General features: G+C 49.8%; 1 protein-coding gene across 4 annotated transcripts in view; it reads right to left on the minus strand.

The window, feature by feature from the left end:
- The window catches only part of EIF4B (eukaryotic translation initiation factor 4B), a 55,140-nt gene extending 36,270 nt beyond the window's left edge, over nucleotides 1–18,870 (minus strand). For all 4 annotated transcript variants that reach the window (XM_044285489.1, XM_044285487.1, XM_044285488.1 and 1 more), the window contains exons 1-2: nucleotides 18,831–18,870; nucleotides 108–323 (exon numbers count right to left, since the gene is read on the minus strand). In XM_044285489.1, coding sequence (XP_044141424.1) covers nucleotides 108–323; nucleotides 18,831–18,843 — 229 coding nt within the window. In that variant the 5' untranslated portion in view covers nucleotides 18,844–18,870. The remainder of the gene's footprint in view (nucleotides 1–107; nucleotides 324–18,830) is intronic.
- Nucleotides 18,871–19,111: the final 241 nt, after the last annotated feature.

Genomic DNA, 19,111 nt, shown 5'->3' on the forward strand with positions numbered 1-19,111 from the left:
CTCCTGTTAACCTGAGTGTATATATCTAGTGGATGAACATGTTTTTTATGCGTTTTACACGGTAGATATAGTCTGTTTCTTTGCTCAGATCATGCAGAAACACTTACCATCGCCTTCAAGATCATCAGTCTCATCAGCCCAACTGACTGGCTTCGGGGCATAGCTGCTGCTGCTCCCGCCTCCGCCACCACCAAGACCAAGACCACCACCACCACCACCGCCGCCGCCACCTCCTCCTCCTCCTCCTCCTCCTCCACTGTTCCCATCATCTGCCAAGAAGTCAGTGAGGGTCAAAGTTTTCCCCTTCTTGTTCTTCTTCTTAGCTGGAGGGTTAGAGAATAATAAGAGAAGTCATTTATAGCGGGGAAACAAACCTCTATAAAGTGGCACTAAAATCCTGACACTGATGAAGAGGACATCACTCTACATATACAATAAATACAGACAAGCACTAAGGTGTTACCATATAATAAACCTCGGAACCATACTATTACAGCTTCATGTTAATGGGGAAAAAATACAATATGGGAAATATTGCTTTGTGTGTCGGGGGGCAATAAAGCTCTGTTCAGAATTCTGATGGCCACTTGGGCACACATACATTTAACCCCTTCGCTACCAGCGCTGTACATGACTGCGCTGGAGCCAAGTGCAAACATAAAGCCCAGTCGTGCAGCAGGCCGGTGGGTCTCCGCTGTTTCAAACAGATGAGACCCCTGGCCAATCACGATTGTGGTCATTAAAACCTTTAGATACCGTGATCAAGCGAGATCACAGCATTTAAAGGGTGTGGTCAATGAGGATGTCGGTAATTGATTCCAATGCGCTGGGTCTCTCTGAAGAGACCTAGGGCATTGAGGCTGCAATTACCTGAATTTTTTTAATAAAATGTGATCAAAAAGTCACACACAATTCAAAATGGTATCAATAAAAACTACAGATTGCCCTGCAAAAAACGAGCCCCCACACAGCTCAGTAGCTATAACTGGAAAAAGTTATGGGGGTCAGAATATGGAGATAATTAAAAAATAATAATTCTGTTTAAATTTATTTTTACACTATTAAGACATAAAAACCTACACATATGTGGTATCATTGTAATCGTACTGACCCAGAGAATGAAGTGCAGAGGTCAGTTTTGCCACAAACGGAACGCCGTGGGAACAAAACCCACAGAACAGTGGAGAAATTGTATTTTTTTTTTCTTAATAGTTTTTCTTGCATTGTATGCCATCTTAAAATGGTGGCATCAGAAAGTACAACTTGTCCCGCAAAAAATAAGCCTTCATACAGCTATGTGAACGGAAAAAGACATTTATCTCTAATAAGATGTATATATTACAAAGTTCCTTCTAGTCACCTGCACTATTGATCTACACATTTGTTGAAAGTGACCATTTAAGGTCACATTCACACATTTGGCTCAATATATTTCCTACAGTGGAAAAATCCACAGCACCTAGATACATTCTTTTTTTTGAACCACACGAGGTAGAAAAAAAATCTGATTAGAAAATCCGCAGCATGCTAGTTTTTCCATGTGGATTTTTCCAACTATAAATGGATGTGCTTTTCAAATTCGCAACCACACATATACTGCAAATTGCTGTGGATCTGTGATGCCTAATCTGCATTCACCCAAAGACCACATTGCACTCAGTAGTATTAAGGCTACTTTCACACTTGCGGCAGAGTGATCCGGCAAGCAGTTCTGTCGCCAGAACTGCCTGCCGAATCCGGCAATCTGCATGTTAACGGACAGCATTTGTAGATGGATCTGGATCCGTCTGACAAATTCATTGCAAGAATGGATCCGTCCCTCCGGATGTCGTACGGACAAACGGATCTGTTTCTATTATTTCACATTTTTACCGGTCTGCGGACCTGGCATTGCAGTATTTTTAATTCCAGATCGGGCACTAATACATTTCAATGTAAACTATTGCCGGATCAGGCAACCGATCTGGAATTTTGGACGGAGAATACAGCAACATGCTGCCGTATTTTCTCCGTCCAAAACGCTGTTCAGTGACTGAACTGAAGACATCATGAAGGGATTTCTCTCAGTTCAGAGAGCATGGGGATGAAACGGATCAGTTCTTTTCCGGTATTGAGCCCCTATGACTGAACTCCGTGCTGGAAAAGAAAAACGCTAGTGTGAAAGTACACTAAGTTTTTTATTTTTTTTTGATTGCTCGACTCACACGAAAGGTTGCTATTCAATACAAATAAGGCCTCATGCACCGTTTTTTTTTGCGGTCCGCAAAAACGGGTTCCGTAGTTCCGTGATCTGTGTCCGTTTTCTCTTCTGTGGGTCTTCCTTTATTTTTAAAGGATCCACATACATGAAGGAAAAAGTCGTTTTGGTGTCCGCCTGGCCGTGCGGAGCCAAACGGATCCATCCTGACTTACAATGCAAGTCAATAGGGACGGATCCGTTTGACGTTGACAATATGGTGCAATTGCAAACGGATCCGTCCCCCATTGACTTTCAATGTAAAGTCAGGAGTCCCTATTAATATACCATAGGATCGGAGTTTTCTCCAATCCGATGGTATATTTTAACTTGAAGCGTCCCTATCACCATGGGAACGCCTCTATGTTAGAATATACCATCGGATTTGAGTTAGATCGTTAAAACTCAGATCCGACAGTATATTCTAACACAGAGGTGTTCCCATAGTGATGGGGACGCTTCAAGTTAGAATATACTACGAACTGTGTACATGACTGCCCCCTGCTGCCTGGCAGCATCCGATCTCTTACAGGGGGCTGTGATCCGCACAATTAAGGGGAGGGAGGGGGGGGGGGGGCGCACTGGCCACCAATGAGTTAAATACAGGGGAGGGAGGGGGGCCGCACTGGCCACCAATGAGTTAAATACAGGGGAGGGAGGGGGGCCGCACTGGCCACCAATGAGTTAAATACAGGGGAGGGAGGGGGGTCTGCTGCCTGGCAGCACCCGATCTCTTACAGGGGGCTATGATCCGCACAATTAACCCCTCAGGTGCGGCACCTGAGGGGTTAATTGTGCGGATCACAGCCCCCTGTAAGAGATCGGATGCTGCCAGGCAGCAGGGGGCAGTTATGTCCACAGTTCGTAGTATATTCTAACTTGAAGCGTCCCCATCACTATGGGAACGCCTCTGTGTTAGACTATACTGTCGGATCTGAGTTTTCACGAAGTGAAAACTCAGCTCTGAAAAAAGCTTTTATGCAGAAGGATCTTCGGATCCGTCTGTATGAAAGTAGCCTACGGCCAAGGATCATGGACGCGGATGTCAATCTTGTGTGCATCCGTGTTTTTTCACGGACCCATTGACTTGAATGGGTCCGTGAACCGTTGTCCGTAAAAAAAAAAACCAGTGCATTTTCTGAGTTTTCAACGGACCCATTGCAGAAAATCACGGAAAACGGCACAACGGACACGGATGCACACAATGGTCGTGTACACGAGGCCTTAAAAAATAAAAATAAAGTATGCTCGCTACTCTCCCTTTGAATCATTGCTTCTAGGGGACAGTACCTACCTGATATACAGATCACAACGAAGCATGGTATACTGGCACGCAGAGTGCCTACCACATGAGGTCAAGGGCAGCATGCCATACAAAAAGCCCCTCAGCACTTCCACATAGCACCACTAAGCAAGAAAGTATGCCAACCCCCTGCAAGAGTTTGTCCATTTAGACCACACTACTTGGCTTGATACAGCTATGGACCAGTCAGCAGCTAATATTGAGCTTAGGACTTGAGCACGCCTGCACTGGAGGCCCTGCTCGAGGTCTGCGTCGGAGATTCCTTCAAAAGGGCGGGACAAAAAAGTAATATGTAAAGTAGTAGTGTCCCGAACAGAAAGCATGCGGACCCCAATATAGTCACTGGGGTATTTTTAAGTCCGTTCATGTCAGTTACGTACCAAATCCAGCAATTTAGTTATTTTCGAAACTGAGCAGAACAGAAATTACGAATGTTGGTGTGAACCCGGCCTTAGTCAGTTTGTTGAAAAAGGCAAAAGACTGCCAATTTAACAGTTAGGGCCCAGAGAAAATACTAAGAAGCAGAAACTACAAAGCTGAACATTATCTCTGTGCTTTTATCAGAAGCGTCCAGCACTGGCCGACACTCCAAGATAAAGCCCTGCCCATGGACTATCTATTAGGGGTCACACAAACATTCTCTTCTAAATATCATCCAGCTTTTCATCTATGTCCTCACAAGCTTGTATTTTTAAAAGAACTGTCCATTTGCACTAGATCATTCTTCAGTTGTGAATTAGGGATCAACCGATATTGATTTTTTAGGGCCGATACCGATAATCTGTGAAGTTTCAGGCCGATAATTTATACCAATATTGAGCAAATTTCCATTAAAAAAAAAAAATAAAATTCCTACACAAATTTGCTGAAAATGAATGTTTATTGTTAACGTGTTTTTTTTTGGGAAATCTTTATTTTTAATTTATAATTAATATTTTGTGGGGTTTTTTTTTTTTTTACTAACTATTAGCCCCCTTAGGGACTAAAACCCTTGTCCTATTCACCCTGATAGATCTCTATCAGGGTGAATAGGACCTCACCTTTTTTTTTTTACACTTTTTATTTAATAACTATTTCCCCCCTTAGGGGCCAGAACCTGGGATTTTTTTTTCATCCCTTGTCCTATTCACCCTGATAGAGCTCTATCAGAGTGAATAGGACTTCACACTCTCCCTGCTGCTCTGTGCACACAGCAGCAAGGGAGCTATGGCAGCCAGGCCTTCAATAGCGTCCTGGCTGCCATGGTAACAGATCGGAGCCAGTGAGGAGGAGGGGATTAATACTGGAGGGCTTGGGTGGGGGGGGGGGGGGGGGGGGGCGCACTGCGCCACCAATGAAAATAACTCATTAATTCATATACAGGAGGCGGGAGCTGGCTGCTATAGCCGGCTCCCGACCTCTATAAGCGGTAGCTGCCATCCGTGGCAGTTAACACCTCAGGTGCGGCACCTGAGGGGTTAACTACCGCAGATCGCAGCTGCTGTCATAGAGGTCGGGAGCCGGCTATGTGATTCTGCAGCCAGCATCCGCCTCCTGTTGAATTTGAATGAATGCGTTATCTTCATTGGTGGCGCAGTGGCCACAGCCCCGCCCCCTCCTCTTGTCCTCTCTCCTCTCATTGGTGGCAGCGGCAGCAGCAGCACAGGGGGAGAGAGACACTGCTTCCTTCTCCCCTGTGCTGCTGAGGGAGCACAGAGAGCGCTGTCAGCAGCGAGATCCTTGTTCCCCATACGTTATCAATATATCGGCAAAAAAGATGACGATAACGTTCAAAATCCTGAATATCGGCCGATAATGTTGGTAAAACAGATAAACGGTCGATCCCTATTGTGAATGACACACTCTTTAACCCCTTAAGGACTCAGGGCGTACGGGTACATACTAAGTTTAAATTTACATTGCGGCGGGGGTTAATTGTGACAGGATGCCGGCTAAAATCATTCAGCGGGCCTCCTGTCACAACGCCGGGGGGTGTCCCGTGACAATTCAGACCTGCGGTTTGCGGCGGCGACATCAGGTCCCCATGCGGCTGTGGGGGGGACCCTATGTCTAAGGAAGGCATGGCACTGCCTTCAGGTGAAGAGCCTGTGAGATCCAGCCCCCTGGATCTCACAGGCCCCGGAAGCTGCATGAGTAATACTCACTGTATTACTCATACAGCCAATGCATTCCAATACAGAAGTATTAGAATGCATTGTAAAAGGAATATACCCCCCCAAAGTTCAAGTCCCAATGTTAAAAATTAAACAAAAACGTCATTTGGTATCGCCGCGTCCGTATTGCCCGGCTCTATAAAAATATCACATGACCTAACCCCTCAGATGAACACTGTAAAAAATAAAAACTGTGCTAAATAAACCATTTTTTGTATACATATACATAGTATAAGTATACATATTAGGTATCGCCGCATCCGTGACAACCTGGTCTATAAAAATATCACATGATCTAACCTGTCAGATGAATGTTGTAAATAACTAAAAATAAAAACGGTGCCAAAACAGCCATTTCTTGTTATCTTGCCTCACAAAAAGTGTAATATAGAGCAACCAAAAATCATATGTACCCTAAACTAGTACCAACAATACTGCCACCCTATCCCGTAGTTTCTAAAATGGGGCTACTTTTTTGGAGATTCTACTCTAGGAGTGCATCAGGGGGGCTTCAAATGGGACATGGTGTATAATTAAAACAAAAAAAAAAGTCCAGCAAAATCTGCCTTCCAAAAACCGCATGGCATTCCTTTCCTTCTGCACCCTGCCGTGTGCCCGTACAGCTGTTTACGACCACATATGGGGTGTTTCTGTAAACTACAGAATCAGGGCCATAAATATTGAGTTTGGTTTGGCTGTTAACCCTTCCTTTGTAACTGGAAAGAAATTATTAAAATGGAAAATCTGCCAAAAGTGTGAAATTGTATCACTATTTTCCATTAATTCTTGTGGAACACCTAAAGGGTTAACAAAGTTTGCAAAATCAGTTTTGAATACCTTGAGGATGTAGTTTATAGAATCGGGTCATTTTTGGGTGGTTTCTAATATGTAAGCCTCGCAAAGTGACTTCAGACCTGAACTGGTCCCAAAAAAGGAGATTTTTGTATAACTTACCAGTTAAATCTCTTTCTCGCTCTTCCTTGGGGGACACAGACCTTGGGTATAGCTCAGCTCCCTAGGAGGCGTGACACTAAGTAAAACTGTTAAGCCCCTCCTCCATCAGCTATACCCTCAGCCTGGAGATAGAGGCTACCAGTTGCGTGTCCAAGTAGTGAAAGGATAACAACCAATAACGGAAACAACCAGCCAGCAACCCAACGGGGCGCCAGACCATAACCCTGTAACAAAACACAGAAGGGTGGGTGCTGTGTCCCCCAAGGAAGAGCGAGAAAGAGATTTAACTGGTAAGTTATACAAAAATCTCCTTTTCTCGCCCATTTTCCTTGGGGGACACAGACCTTGGGACGTTCAAGAGCAGTCCAAGAAGGGAGGGACCACAAACCCAAGGCGGACCACCACCGGAGCATCAGGAAACCGCTGCCTGCAAAACCAGGCGGCCCAAAGCAGCATCCGCTGATGCATGCGTATGCACTCTATAGAACCTTGTGAAAGTGTGCAGAGAGGACCAAGTGGCTGCTTTGCACAACTGTTCAGCCGAGGCCCGATGCCTCTGCGCCCAGGAAGCTCCGACTGCTCTGGTGGAATGAGCAGTGACGCTGAAAGGCGGAGCTCTACCCTTGGCTCGATAAGCCTCAGACACCGCCAGTTTAATGAAACGGGCAATAGCCACCTTGGAGACCGCCAAACCCTTGCGCGAACCCTCCGGAACCACAAACAGGGAGTCCGTGCGCCGAAAGGATCCGGTGACCTCCAGATAAATCTTCAACGCCCTGACCACATCCAGACGGTGCAGTTCCCGTTCTCTGGGGTGGGAAGGAGAGGGACAGAGCGACGGAAGGACGATGTCCTCATTGATGTGAAAGGCGGAGACCACCTTTGGCAGGAAGGACGGGACAGGCCGAAGCACAACCTTATCCTGGTGGAAGATCAGGAAAGGTTCGGAGCAAGAAAGAGCCGCTAACTCCGACACCCGTCGGAGAGATGTGATGGCCACAAGAAAAATGACCTTGCAGGACAGAAGGCGAAGGGAGACCTCCCGTAAAGGCTCGAAGGGGGCTGATTGGAGCGCCGAGAGCACCACATTCAGGTCCCAGGATGGAACTGGAGGGCGGTACGGCGGAACAGAGTGAGCCACCCCTTGTAAGAAGGTCTTAATTGGCCCCAGAGGGGCCAGGGGACGCTGGAGAAGAATAGACAGCGCCGAAATCTGTCCCTTCAGAGAACTGAGGCTCAGCCCCAGGTCCAGACCCGACTGGAGGAAGGACAGGATCGTGGGAAGAGAAAACCGGAGAGGTGGGATGCTCCGGGACTCACAGAACCCCAGATAGGACCTCCAAACCCGATAGTAGATCCTAGAGGACACGGGCTTACGAGCACGGATCATGGTGCGGACTACGTCCGCGGAGAAACCCCGTCGCGTTAAGACGGCGGTCTCAATAGCCACGCCGTCAAACGTAGCGAGCCTAAATGCTCGTGGAAGATCGGTCCCTGAGAGAGAAGGTCTTCCCTGGAGGGCAGTGGCCACGGTGCGTCTGCCAACAGCAACATTAGGTCGGCGTACCAAGACCGGCGGGGCCAATCCGGGGCGATCAGAATCGCGGGAACGCCCTCTGCCGCGATCCTCCGAAGAACCCGTGGCAGGAGGGGGAAAGGAGGAAAGACGTACAGAAGGGAGAATTCGCGCCACGGAAGGACGAGCGCGTCGGCGCCGTACGCCTTCGGGTCCCGTGCCCTGGCCAGGTATCGGGGGACCTTGTGGTTGAATTTGGAAGCCATGAGGTCCACGTCGGGGCGACCCCAGCGAAGACAAAGGGCTTCGAACACCTCTGGGTGCAGGGACCATTCTCCCGGGTCGATGGTGGACCGGCTCAGGAAATCCGCCGCCCAGTTGTCCACCCCCGGGATGTAAATTGCGGATAAGGCCGGCACATGCGCCTCCGCCCAGAGGAGAATGAGGGTCACCTCTTGCATCGCTGCAGCGCTGCGAGTGCCTCCCTGATGGTTTATGTATGCCACAGCCGTGGCATTGTCCGATTGGATCCGAACAGGGTGGCCCCTCAGTAGATGGGTCCAGTGTCTGAGGGACAGAAGAATCGCCCTCAGTTCCAGAATATTGATTGGAAGTCTGGACTCCGATAGAGACCAAACGCCCTGGACGGACCGGGGAGGGAAAATCCCCCCCCCCCCCCCGTAAGCTGGCATCGGTGGTAATCACCAGCCAGTTCAGTGGGAGGAAGGACCTCCCCCGTAGAGGGATATGCAACCACCAGCTGAGGGAAGCCCGAGCCAGGGGAGGCAGAAGAAAGGTCCTGTCCAGACTCCTCGGTGATTTGTCCCAGGCCGACAGAATTGCCCTCTGAAAGGTGCGGGATCGGAATTGTGCGAACGGCACCGCTTCGAAACAGGCAACCATCTTCCCCAACAACCGCATGCTGGATCTGAGGGAAGGGCGGTGATGACGGAGGAGACCGCGAACAGACCCGCAAAGGGCCAGACGCTTGTCCGACGGGAGGCGGACCTCCGCCAACTCCGTATCCAGGAGCATCCCCAGGAAGATCAGCCGTCTGGAGGGGGTAAGAGAAGACTTGGGGTGGTTGATGATCCAACCGAACCGCGTCAGGGTCTCCAGAGTGAGTCCCACACTGCCGGATGCCTGAGAGAAGGAGGGTGCCTTGACCAAGATGTCGTCCAAGTAAGGGAGAAGAAAAACACTTCTTGAACGCAGAAGGGCCAAGACAGGGGCCAGGACCTTGGTGAATACTCGAGGAGCCGTCGCCAGACCAAAGGGAAGGGCGACGAATTGGAAGTGATCGTTCCCCACCGCGAAGCGCAGGAAGCGGTGATGACATGGAGCAACCGGAACGTGGAGGTATGCATCCTGAACGTCGATTGAGGCCATGAAATCCCCTCTTTCCAGGGAGGCCACTGCGGACCTGAGAGACTCCATCCGGAATCTCTGCAGTCGGAGAAAACGGTTCAGGCGCTTTAGGTCCAAGATCGGTCGCACTGAGCCTTCCTTCTTGGGAACCACAAAGAGGTTCGAGTAGAACCCCCTGAACCTTTCCGTCGGAGGCACGGGGGCGACGACACCCTTGTCCATTAGAGAGCGAATGGCCGTGAAGAAGGCGGCCGCTCGTACGGGATCCCGGAAAAAACGGTCTGGCGGAATGGACGCAAATTCGATCTTGTATCCGCAAGATACAATCTCGAGCGCCCATGCGTCTGAGATGTGGGCCCGCCATACGTTCCTGAACAGTAGAAGGCGGCCCCCCACCCGGGTGGGTGGGGGCGCACCTTCAGGCAGAGGGCTGCTGGCCTGAGGGAGCCCGTGTGGGCTGGGGCTTGCGCCAGGTAGATTGCGTCCGAAAAAACGGCTTCTTGCGTCTATCCTGGGCTGGGCCAGAGGAAGAAGAACCGGCCGCGGGTCTAGACCCGGTGGGCTTGCGAAAGGACCGAAAACGGGACGAACCAGCGCGACCGCGGGGGGCGCCCCTCGGCCTGGACTGGGGGAGGTGAGTACTCTTCCCACCCGTGGCCTCAGATATAAGTTCGTCCAGACGGGTTCCGAACAAGCGGGAACCCGAGAACGGTAGGCCAGCCAAAGAGCGTTTGGAAGCGGCGTCCGCCGCCCAAACCTTCAGCCAGAGTTCCCTCCTGACAGAAACTGCCAGGGCAGAGGAACGGGCAATGAGGGCACCCGCATCAAGAGAGGCCTCACAGACAAATTTTCCGGCCTGGACAATTAGTTGGGCTAAGGAACGGAGGTCCTGTAGAGGGACGTCCGACCCTAACTCCCGTTCCAGTTGCAAACCCCATTCAGAGACCGCTTTACCAGCCCAGGCGGAGGCAAAGACCGGTCTAAGGGCCGAACCAGAGGCAGTAAATATGGCCTTGGAGAGGGATTCCGTACGACGGTCCTCAGCAGACTGGAGGGAAGATCCGTCTTGTACAGGAATAGTAGTGCTTTTGGACAGGCGAGCCACGGGAGGATCAACCTTAGGCGGGGACGTCCACGTGGTCACAGAATCCGCTGGAAAGGGATAACAAATGTCCAGCTTTTTGGGTGTAACAAAGCGGACGTTAGGCCGGGTCCAAGCCTTGGACACCACAGAAGAAAAATCTGCGTGGATGGGAAAGACCTTGGAGGCCTGTCTGGGGCGAAGAAAGGACACGCCGGCCTGTTCAGAGTTGGGGGGGTCATCGTGTATGTGAAAGGTATCACGGATGCTAGTGATAAGATGCCCCACCGCGGACGCCAATTTGGACGGAAGCTCTGAGTCCATGTCCACGTCCGAATCCGCCAGTTCTCCCTCAGAAAGCGTATCCCTTTGAGAGGATAGACTTGACTGAGCTCGCACGCATGGCGGAGAGAGCGAAGCATCTGGAGAAGATGTGCGCTCAACCCTTGAACGTTTCTGAATATGCCGGGCCCTGGAAGATTCGCTGGGAGGCAGGGAATCAGTGGGGGCGGCAGAAACGGTAGTCCCAGCGGGTGCGACAGGGATTGTGGCAGCCTGCGGGAGAGGCGGTCTATCCACGAGACGGCCCACTACGTGTGTAAGGCTTTCCACCGCCTGAGACAGAGACCTAGCCCAGTCAGGGGGTTCAGAGGCACCGGGGGGCGCAGCGGGAAGCGGGCCCTGCACCGGGGCCTGACATGCAAGGCAATGCGGCTCAGATTGCCCCCGCGGAAAAAGTTCCTTACAGGCGGTACAGGCATGGTACCAGGGTTTGGGGGCACCCGTGGGATCTGACATGCTGAAAAAGTGGTCGTACCCCAATACAGAGACCACAAGGGATATAGCAGCTATGACCAGGAGGGTTAGGAGAGGGTTAACTGTCCTACCAGTGCCTCAGAAGAACGTCAGGAGTAGAGAGGATCAGCAGCAGCTGCAGCAGCAGCAGCAGCAGCAGCAGGGAGCAGCAAACAGCAGAGAGCCTGCAGATAGCGCCCACAGAAGCCGAGCGATACACCAGGTGCTCAGAGTCCCCCACGTGTCCCAGCTTCCTGTCTAGGAGTGAGGAAACGCGGGAAGAATTCAGCAGAAGCGCGGGGAACAAGCTCCGCCCCCTCCAGCGCTTGAAATGTCTCCTGTGAAGGAGAACCTAACTCCGCCCCCAAAATGGCGCGCGCGCGCGTAAGCCACGCCCCCTGCTGCCGAAAAAACCTCGCAGGGCTAAGAAGAAGCAGGGTGCCATGAAATAAAGGGCCCGCAGGCCCCAAGAGTGCGGCGATTATTCCCAGGTGGGTGACCTTCTGCCACCATTGTCCCCTGCCCCGCCGATGCCGATATGGTCATGTCGGGCATAAGCCCCGCCCCCCGTTCGGAACGGAGCGGGCGGCGGCGGGAGGGAGAGAGGGAGAGATCAGCCGACTTGAAGAGTAGCCTGAAAATGGGGGAAAACGGCGTGGGGGTGCAGGATACACGGAGGAGAGCTGGGGAGGGTCTGCTGGAGCGCTCAGAATGAGCGACCACGGGTGCCCCCCTTCAAACCCAGAGGGGTACATGCTTGCCGATAGGGACAGGGTATGGGCTGGAAAAGCCATCTCACCTGTCTTCACCCTCAGTTCCTTCCAGCAGGGTCGCCCCTTCAGCTACTGGCACCGCAGTGGCAGGAAGCTGGGAGAGGGGCTTTGCGTGCGGGCGACCCCCTAGCTGGCGGGATGTAGGGGAGCCATTGCTGCCCAGATCCTCCTATTGCTTCTGTGGGGGAGGCAGCAGTGCAGATAAGTTGGCACTGGCGCAGCTCACCCCGGGAGAGCAGAGAGGCCCAATGCGTCTCTGGTATCTCTAGGAAAAAACAAAAATAAAATAAAATTACAACAAGGAGAAAACAGCCCTGCAGTAGCAGGGAGTGTCTTGCCTCCTTGGACACTAAGCTAAAACTGGTAGCCTCTATCTCCAGGCTGAGGGTATAGCTGATGGAGGAGGGGCTTAACAGTTTTACTTAGTGTCACGCCTCCTAGGGAGCTGAGCTATACCCAAGGTCTGTGTCCCCCAAGGAAAATGGGCGAGAAAATTGATTTTTGAAAATTTCTGAAAAATTTCAAGATTTGCTTCTAAACTTCTAAGCCTTGTAACATCCCCAAAATATAAAATATCATTCCCAAAATGATCCAAACATGAAGTAGACATATGGGGAATGTAAAGTAATAACTATTTTTGGAGGTATTACTATGTATTATAGAAGTAGAGAAATTGAAACTTTGGTAAATTTGGTATTTTGTTTTTTAAATAAAAATGATTTTTTTTTTTTACTTCTTTTTACCAGTGTCATGAAGTACAATGTGAGACGAAAAAACAGTCTCAGAATGGCCTGGATAAGTCAAAGCGTTTTAAAGTTATCACCACTTAAAGTGACACTGGTCAGATTTGCAAAAAATGGCCAAGTCCTTAAAGGGAACCTGTCACCGGGATTTTGTGTATAGAGCTGAGGACATGGGTTGCTAGATCACCGCTAACACATCTGCAATACCCAGTCCCCATAGCTCTGTGTGCTTTTATTGTGTCAAAAAACCTATTTGATACATATGCAAATTAACCTGAGATGAGTCCTGTACGCGACTCATCTCACATACAGGACTCAACTCAGGGCAATTTGCATATGTATCAAATCTGTGTTTTTACACAATAAAAGCACACAGAGCTATGGGGACTGGGTATTGCGGATGTGCTAGCGGCCATCTAGCAACCCATGTCCTCAGCTCTGTACACAAAATTCAGACGACAGGTTCCCTTTAAGGTGAAATAGGGCTGAGTCCTTAAGGGGTTAATGATATTTCCAGCTTGCGATTTAATATTGAGTCTATAGACAGACGTCATACTTATACAGAGATGGGAAATTCCAGTAACTAGACCACTGAGAAGATGGTGATACTTTAAAAAAGGCTAACCTGTTCCTCAAAAGCTGGACATCCCATCTGCTTTCTTGGATGGACACACAACTTCTGGGGGCTCAGCTGTGCCTAGAGTTTTTTTTACCAGTAAAAAACACGCCAGAAGTTTATTTGTGTCTGGCCTTACACAGGCCAAGTCTCGGAACACAAGTGGCCTATCAGTCCATGTAACGGGATCCTTATACTTTCTGCTGGATCCACTTCTTGCTTTGGCTAAAAAAACTGCATCAAAAACAGCTGAAAAATTACGTGTTCATTCTGGGAAAAACACTGTGTGTGTTACCTCCCGGCCTGAATGTGGCTCCACAACTTTATAATGATGTATGATGTTGTTAACTCCAGTCTCCTCTACTGAACTGGTATTTAATGCCGTGGCCACAGTTTACTCCTGACCTGATTTTTAAAGCCTATAACTCCCCATGTATAGCAGCGAGTGCTGCAGCCCTGGTCTTGTTTTTAAGCATTGATTGTTAGTTTTCAAATAAGACCATTGCCCAAGATATGAAGAGTTAAAGCAGTCCTCTCCCTGTTCCGGATGGGGGGGGAGGCATTGGAGGACCTGGAGAGCAAGAAAAAAAGACGACTTCTGTCTGTGCATGTTGAATATGGGGATGTATTTGTATTATTTTTTTTTTTTTTTAAGGAAAGGAGTAAGAAGTGCTTGCCCACCTAATCAATCCAATTTACTGATGTCATGACGCAGAAGAAGATTACCAGAATCCGGATCACAGTGTCAGGGAATGTTCACACAATTAGGCTCCATTCACATCAGCGTTGTGCTGTCCAGTTTTGAGATCCAGCACGGAGTCTCAAAACCGCACCAGAATGCATTCCCTTCCGGTTTGTTGCGTTCCCATACTGGACAAAAAGCATTTTTGTGTGCGACATGAGAAACTGAAGATACGGCATCAGGCACAAAAAAAAAGTGAAAGTCAATGGTGCCAGATACGCACCTATAAGACAATGGGGGCATATCCTAGCGATATGCCACCATTGTCTATAAGACAACCCCTTTAATAAACCGAGCCAGATATGAAGCGACCACCGCAACATCACCAGAGTCCATGCAGCTCTATTTAAAATAAATCAAAAATACTGTTTTTTTGTTTGTTTTTTACAGTAACCTGTCATATTGAACATGGCATCTAAGCTGAAGGCAGCATGTTATAGTGCAGGAGGGGCTGCGCTATATATATAAAATGATGCAAATGGAGATTTGAGCAAATCCCTAAGGGAGATGATCAATTCACGGAAGATGATGTTCCCTAATGAAAGTAAGTGATTTGATCCTCAAATCCCTTAACGGTTTTACTGAAAAGTTTAATATTTTTGATAATATAATAATATGAAATTATATTATTTAGATATTTGGATCGGAGTCAGACTTTCTCTTCAAAATCAAAGATTTTTTAGTACCTACTTCCATAACATCGTATTGTTTATGTGTCCGTCGTCGTTTAAGTAGTGGTGCAAATTTTAATTGCTCAATGACTGATAACTTCTTCTATCCTTTCGCGAGTCCACAAAAGGTTTTTCTTTATCATGCCGCTTGTTCAAAAACGTCCTGATAGTTTCATGAAACTGTTCTTCAGATACAACTTTGGTCAGAGTTAGATTTTTTTTCTATATCTAAACCCTTGGCCAGGAGTGTTATCAGCGAACTGTGAGCGCTATGGGATAAAGGACCTTTGATGACATCACCACCATGTGACCAGTAACATAGCAATATTACTGGTCACATGTCTATGAGGTAATCAAGAGGTCCTTCGACTGCTTTTTCCCCCCCCCCAGGACTCCTTACTTGTTTATTTAATCTTTTCACTAATGGCTCTTTCACACTTGCGTGAATCCGGATCCGGATCAATGCCTTTCAATGGGCATTAATTCCGGATCCGGCTTTGCGGCAAGTGTTCAGGATTTTTGGCCGGAGCAAAAAGCGCAGCATGCTGCGGTATTTTCTCCGGCCAAAAAACGTTCCGGTCCGGAACTGAAGACATCCTGATGCATCCTGAACGGATTTATCTCCATTCAGAATGCATTAGGATAAAACTGATCAGGATTCTTCCGGCATAGAGCCCCGACGACGGACCTCTATGCCGGAAGAAAAGAACGCAAGTGTGAAAAGAGCCCCAAGACAGTTAAGGGATTTGAACCAAATCACTTACTTTCTTTAGGGAAATCACCCCACAGATGTTATTTTAAACATCTTCCGTGAATTGATCTTCTCCCTGACGCTGGGTTCAGACCTGAGCGTTCTGAAACGAGCGCTCTGTATGCGCGATTGTACGGGCGTTTACAATCGCGCATACAGAGACTGGCGTTCACACATTGTCGCGCGTTCCCGAATTTCTATGTGCGGGAACGCGCGACAAACGCCCAAAAAAAAGCTCAAGCACTTGTTTGAGCGTCGGGCGTTTTACAGCGCGATCGTACGCGCTGTAAAACGCCCAGGTGAGAACCATTCCCATAGGGAATCATTGGTTCTTGCCTGTTGTGCGTTTTACAGCGCGTAGGAACGCGCTGTAAAACGCTCTGGTGTGAACCCAGCGTTAGGGATTTGATCAAATCTCCATTTTCATCATTTCCCTGCGACGCATATATTAAACACTTGTTTTATTCATAAAAATTCCTGCTCATTCGAAGTCCAGGGGGCGGTCCTATCAGTGATTGACAGCTCTCTGTATACTCAGTCATAAAGGGAGTCTGTCATCAACATTTCACCTTTGTAACCCTTTCCATAGCTTTCTAGCATCCTTACAGTTAATAAAAACGTTACCTTTATGATCAATCCCGGACTTATAAAACTGGCAAAAACCATCTTTGCAGCATATGCAAATAAGGACTCGCAAGTGCCCAGGGGCGGAGTTACCCTCGTAGGTGCCCTGCTAGCCCAGCCTTTTCTTCGCTTCCCCCCATCCCTTCCTTCCCTCCGCCCATCCATTACTTCTTGTTTCACCGAGATCCCGCACCTGCGCACTCAGTCCGTCAGCCGGCGCACTGCGATGCCCATTCCTTGTACGGCATCACAGTAATTAATGCGCATGCGCCGGCTTCGCGCAGTTAGCCAGCGCATTAATTACTGTGATGCCGTACAAGGAATGGGCATCGCAGTGCGCATGGCACCGGCCGACGGACTGAGTGCGCAGGATCTCGGCAAAACAAGAAGTTAGTAGATAGGCGGTCAGAGGGAAAGGATGGGCGGGCAGAGAGAAGGAAGGGGCGGGGGGAAGCGAAGAAAAGGCTGAGCTAGCAGGGCACCTACGAGGGTAACGTCACCCCTGGGCACTTGCGAGCCCTCATTTGCATATGCTAAAAAGATGTTTGACGGTTTTATAAGTCCAGGATTGATCATAAAGGTAACGTTTTTATTAACTGTAAGGATGCTAGAAAGCAATGTATTGTGGCCCGCAAACGGCGGGTCGGCAATCCACGGCCGCTAGCCGTGTGCACCTGGCATCACGGAGGCGGACCCATTCACTTGGGTCGGCAATTCCGGAGATGCGGAACGGAACACCGGAAGCACTACGGAGTGCTTCCGTGGTGTTTCTTTCCGTTGTTTCTCACCACGGACCCATTCAAGTTGAAATGGGTCCGCATGTTTTTAGCTAAAACCCCCTTAGGCCCGAAATGTGTGTAAAAAAAAAAAAAAAAAAAAAAAAGCCACTTACCTGTTCACCTGCGCTCCATTCCAGCGCTGTAGCTCTCCAATCCTGGCGCTCCCAGTGCCAACAGTTGTCACATGCACCACTGCAGCCATTCACTGGCCTCAGTGCACACGTGCTGCTTGGGAACATGTGACCGCAGCAGCAGCGCACACAATGACCGACAGGATGTCACACTGCCGGTCTGCAGCAGACCTGCCCCTCAGAGCTGGGACAGCACGCCGCTGAACAGCATTCCCAGCCTTAGCTGATCGCACTGTTGGGGTCAGACCACCCCTTTAACGGTGATTATGCATTCACAGGATAAAGCACTGCTTATGTATTTTACAGAATTAGATATTTTTGGAACAAAAGCTGGAGGCCCGTATATTATTCGGATCCAGATGGCTCACCCCCTGCATGTTACTACCAACACGGGGCGCTCCGCCTATAGGGGGGGGGGGCGTGGCCTTACACAGGAGCAGCTCCACGTGGACATGGCCCGACATCTGAGCGTCCACGCAGTTTCGAAAATTGAAGTTTGTAGTAAATGAGTTTATTTTACAGTAATGAGCTCTTTTTGGCGTCATACACTGCCGTAAAGCAGCGCTGTCACCCGTGGTTCTCAAGCTGTTGCAAAACTACAATTTTCATCATGCCCACACAAACGCCATCAGGGCATGCTGGGAGTTGTAGTTTTGCAACAGCTAGAGGACCACAGGTGACATCCCTGCCTGACAACCTGCTATCCGTAACGGGTCATTACCGTGGACTGGTCACAGTAAAGGTCTGCACTCATCCCACTGTCCATATAGAAGAGCGGGGTCCTCATGACGCAGACCCTCTTTCTACACTTCCTGTCAGTGATCCCAGTAGAGCACAATGCAGCAGAGGGGACCTCACATGTTGTGAAACTCCCAGCATGCCATGGCTGCCAGGACACGTTGAGCGTTGTAGTTCCACAACAGCCGGCAGAGCACAGGTAGCAGGACTGTTGTTTCCAGAGACCTGCCAGTGTTGACGTGTCCTCCTCACGTCCAGTCACTTGTATGCTGCGGGAGGCGGGGGTTCAGTGCTAGGCCTCACAGCCACTGACCTTTACCGCCATTATATCCCAAGGCCTGCTCGCCACAACAAGATGAGCGAGGATTACCCCCCTCCTAGAGCCACGTGGTTCATCCCCGGTCTAGGTACCGATATGTAGCGTCTAGCCTCCAGTCAGATCATACCATTGACGGAGGGGGGATACGTGTCCTACACCTTATGTAATCGACGCTACACAGCTCCGGACCCTCAGTGTGAGCCTGGTCCCGCTGCTCTGCGCAATGCGGCCGGCAGCGGAGAGTACACGGCATAGCTGCCCGAACCCACAGCTATAAAACGCAGCCGAATGCCGGCCACAGCCGCCTGGGTCCCGCGGCGATTCCCGCACGCAGACAGGGTGCGGCCTGGCCCAGGCCGGGGATTATACTGCAGCGTGTCTAAAGCCACGCACTGCGCTTCCAGCGCGTCCTGACGGGCGGAAAAGTCACGGGCCGCATCGATGCACACTAAGCATCATGCACGGAAAGTGTCGCGTCTAGCGGACAGCTCCGCACGCGGTACCGGGCGCGACCCTGTATTCCTCTCACACACTCACCTGAAGCTGCCATGTTGGGCCGACTGTGAAAGAACGCGAAGACCCGGATGAGGCGGTCACGTGCGTTCTGCGCTAGGTCTTTCCAGCAAAGGAAAGCGAGACGCTACGTGACGTAATTACGCAGTGGACACCCACGCCGCCATCTTGGTTGAGGGAACGCTCATTTTGAAGCGTCAGCTTTCCTCTGGGGGACTCTTCTCGGTCCGGTTTTCCTTTACAGTGGTATATTCGGAAGTAGCGGCTGGTCTGCAGTTCGCAACCTGAATATACTCCCCCCAAAA

Source organism: Bufo gargarizans, chromosome 3 (assembly GCF_014858855.1).
Source record: "Bufo gargarizans isolate SCDJY-AF-19 chromosome 3, ASM1485885v1, whole genome shotgun sequence".
NCBI lineage: Eukaryota > Metazoa > Chordata > Amphibia > Anura > Bufonidae > Bufo > Bufo gargarizans.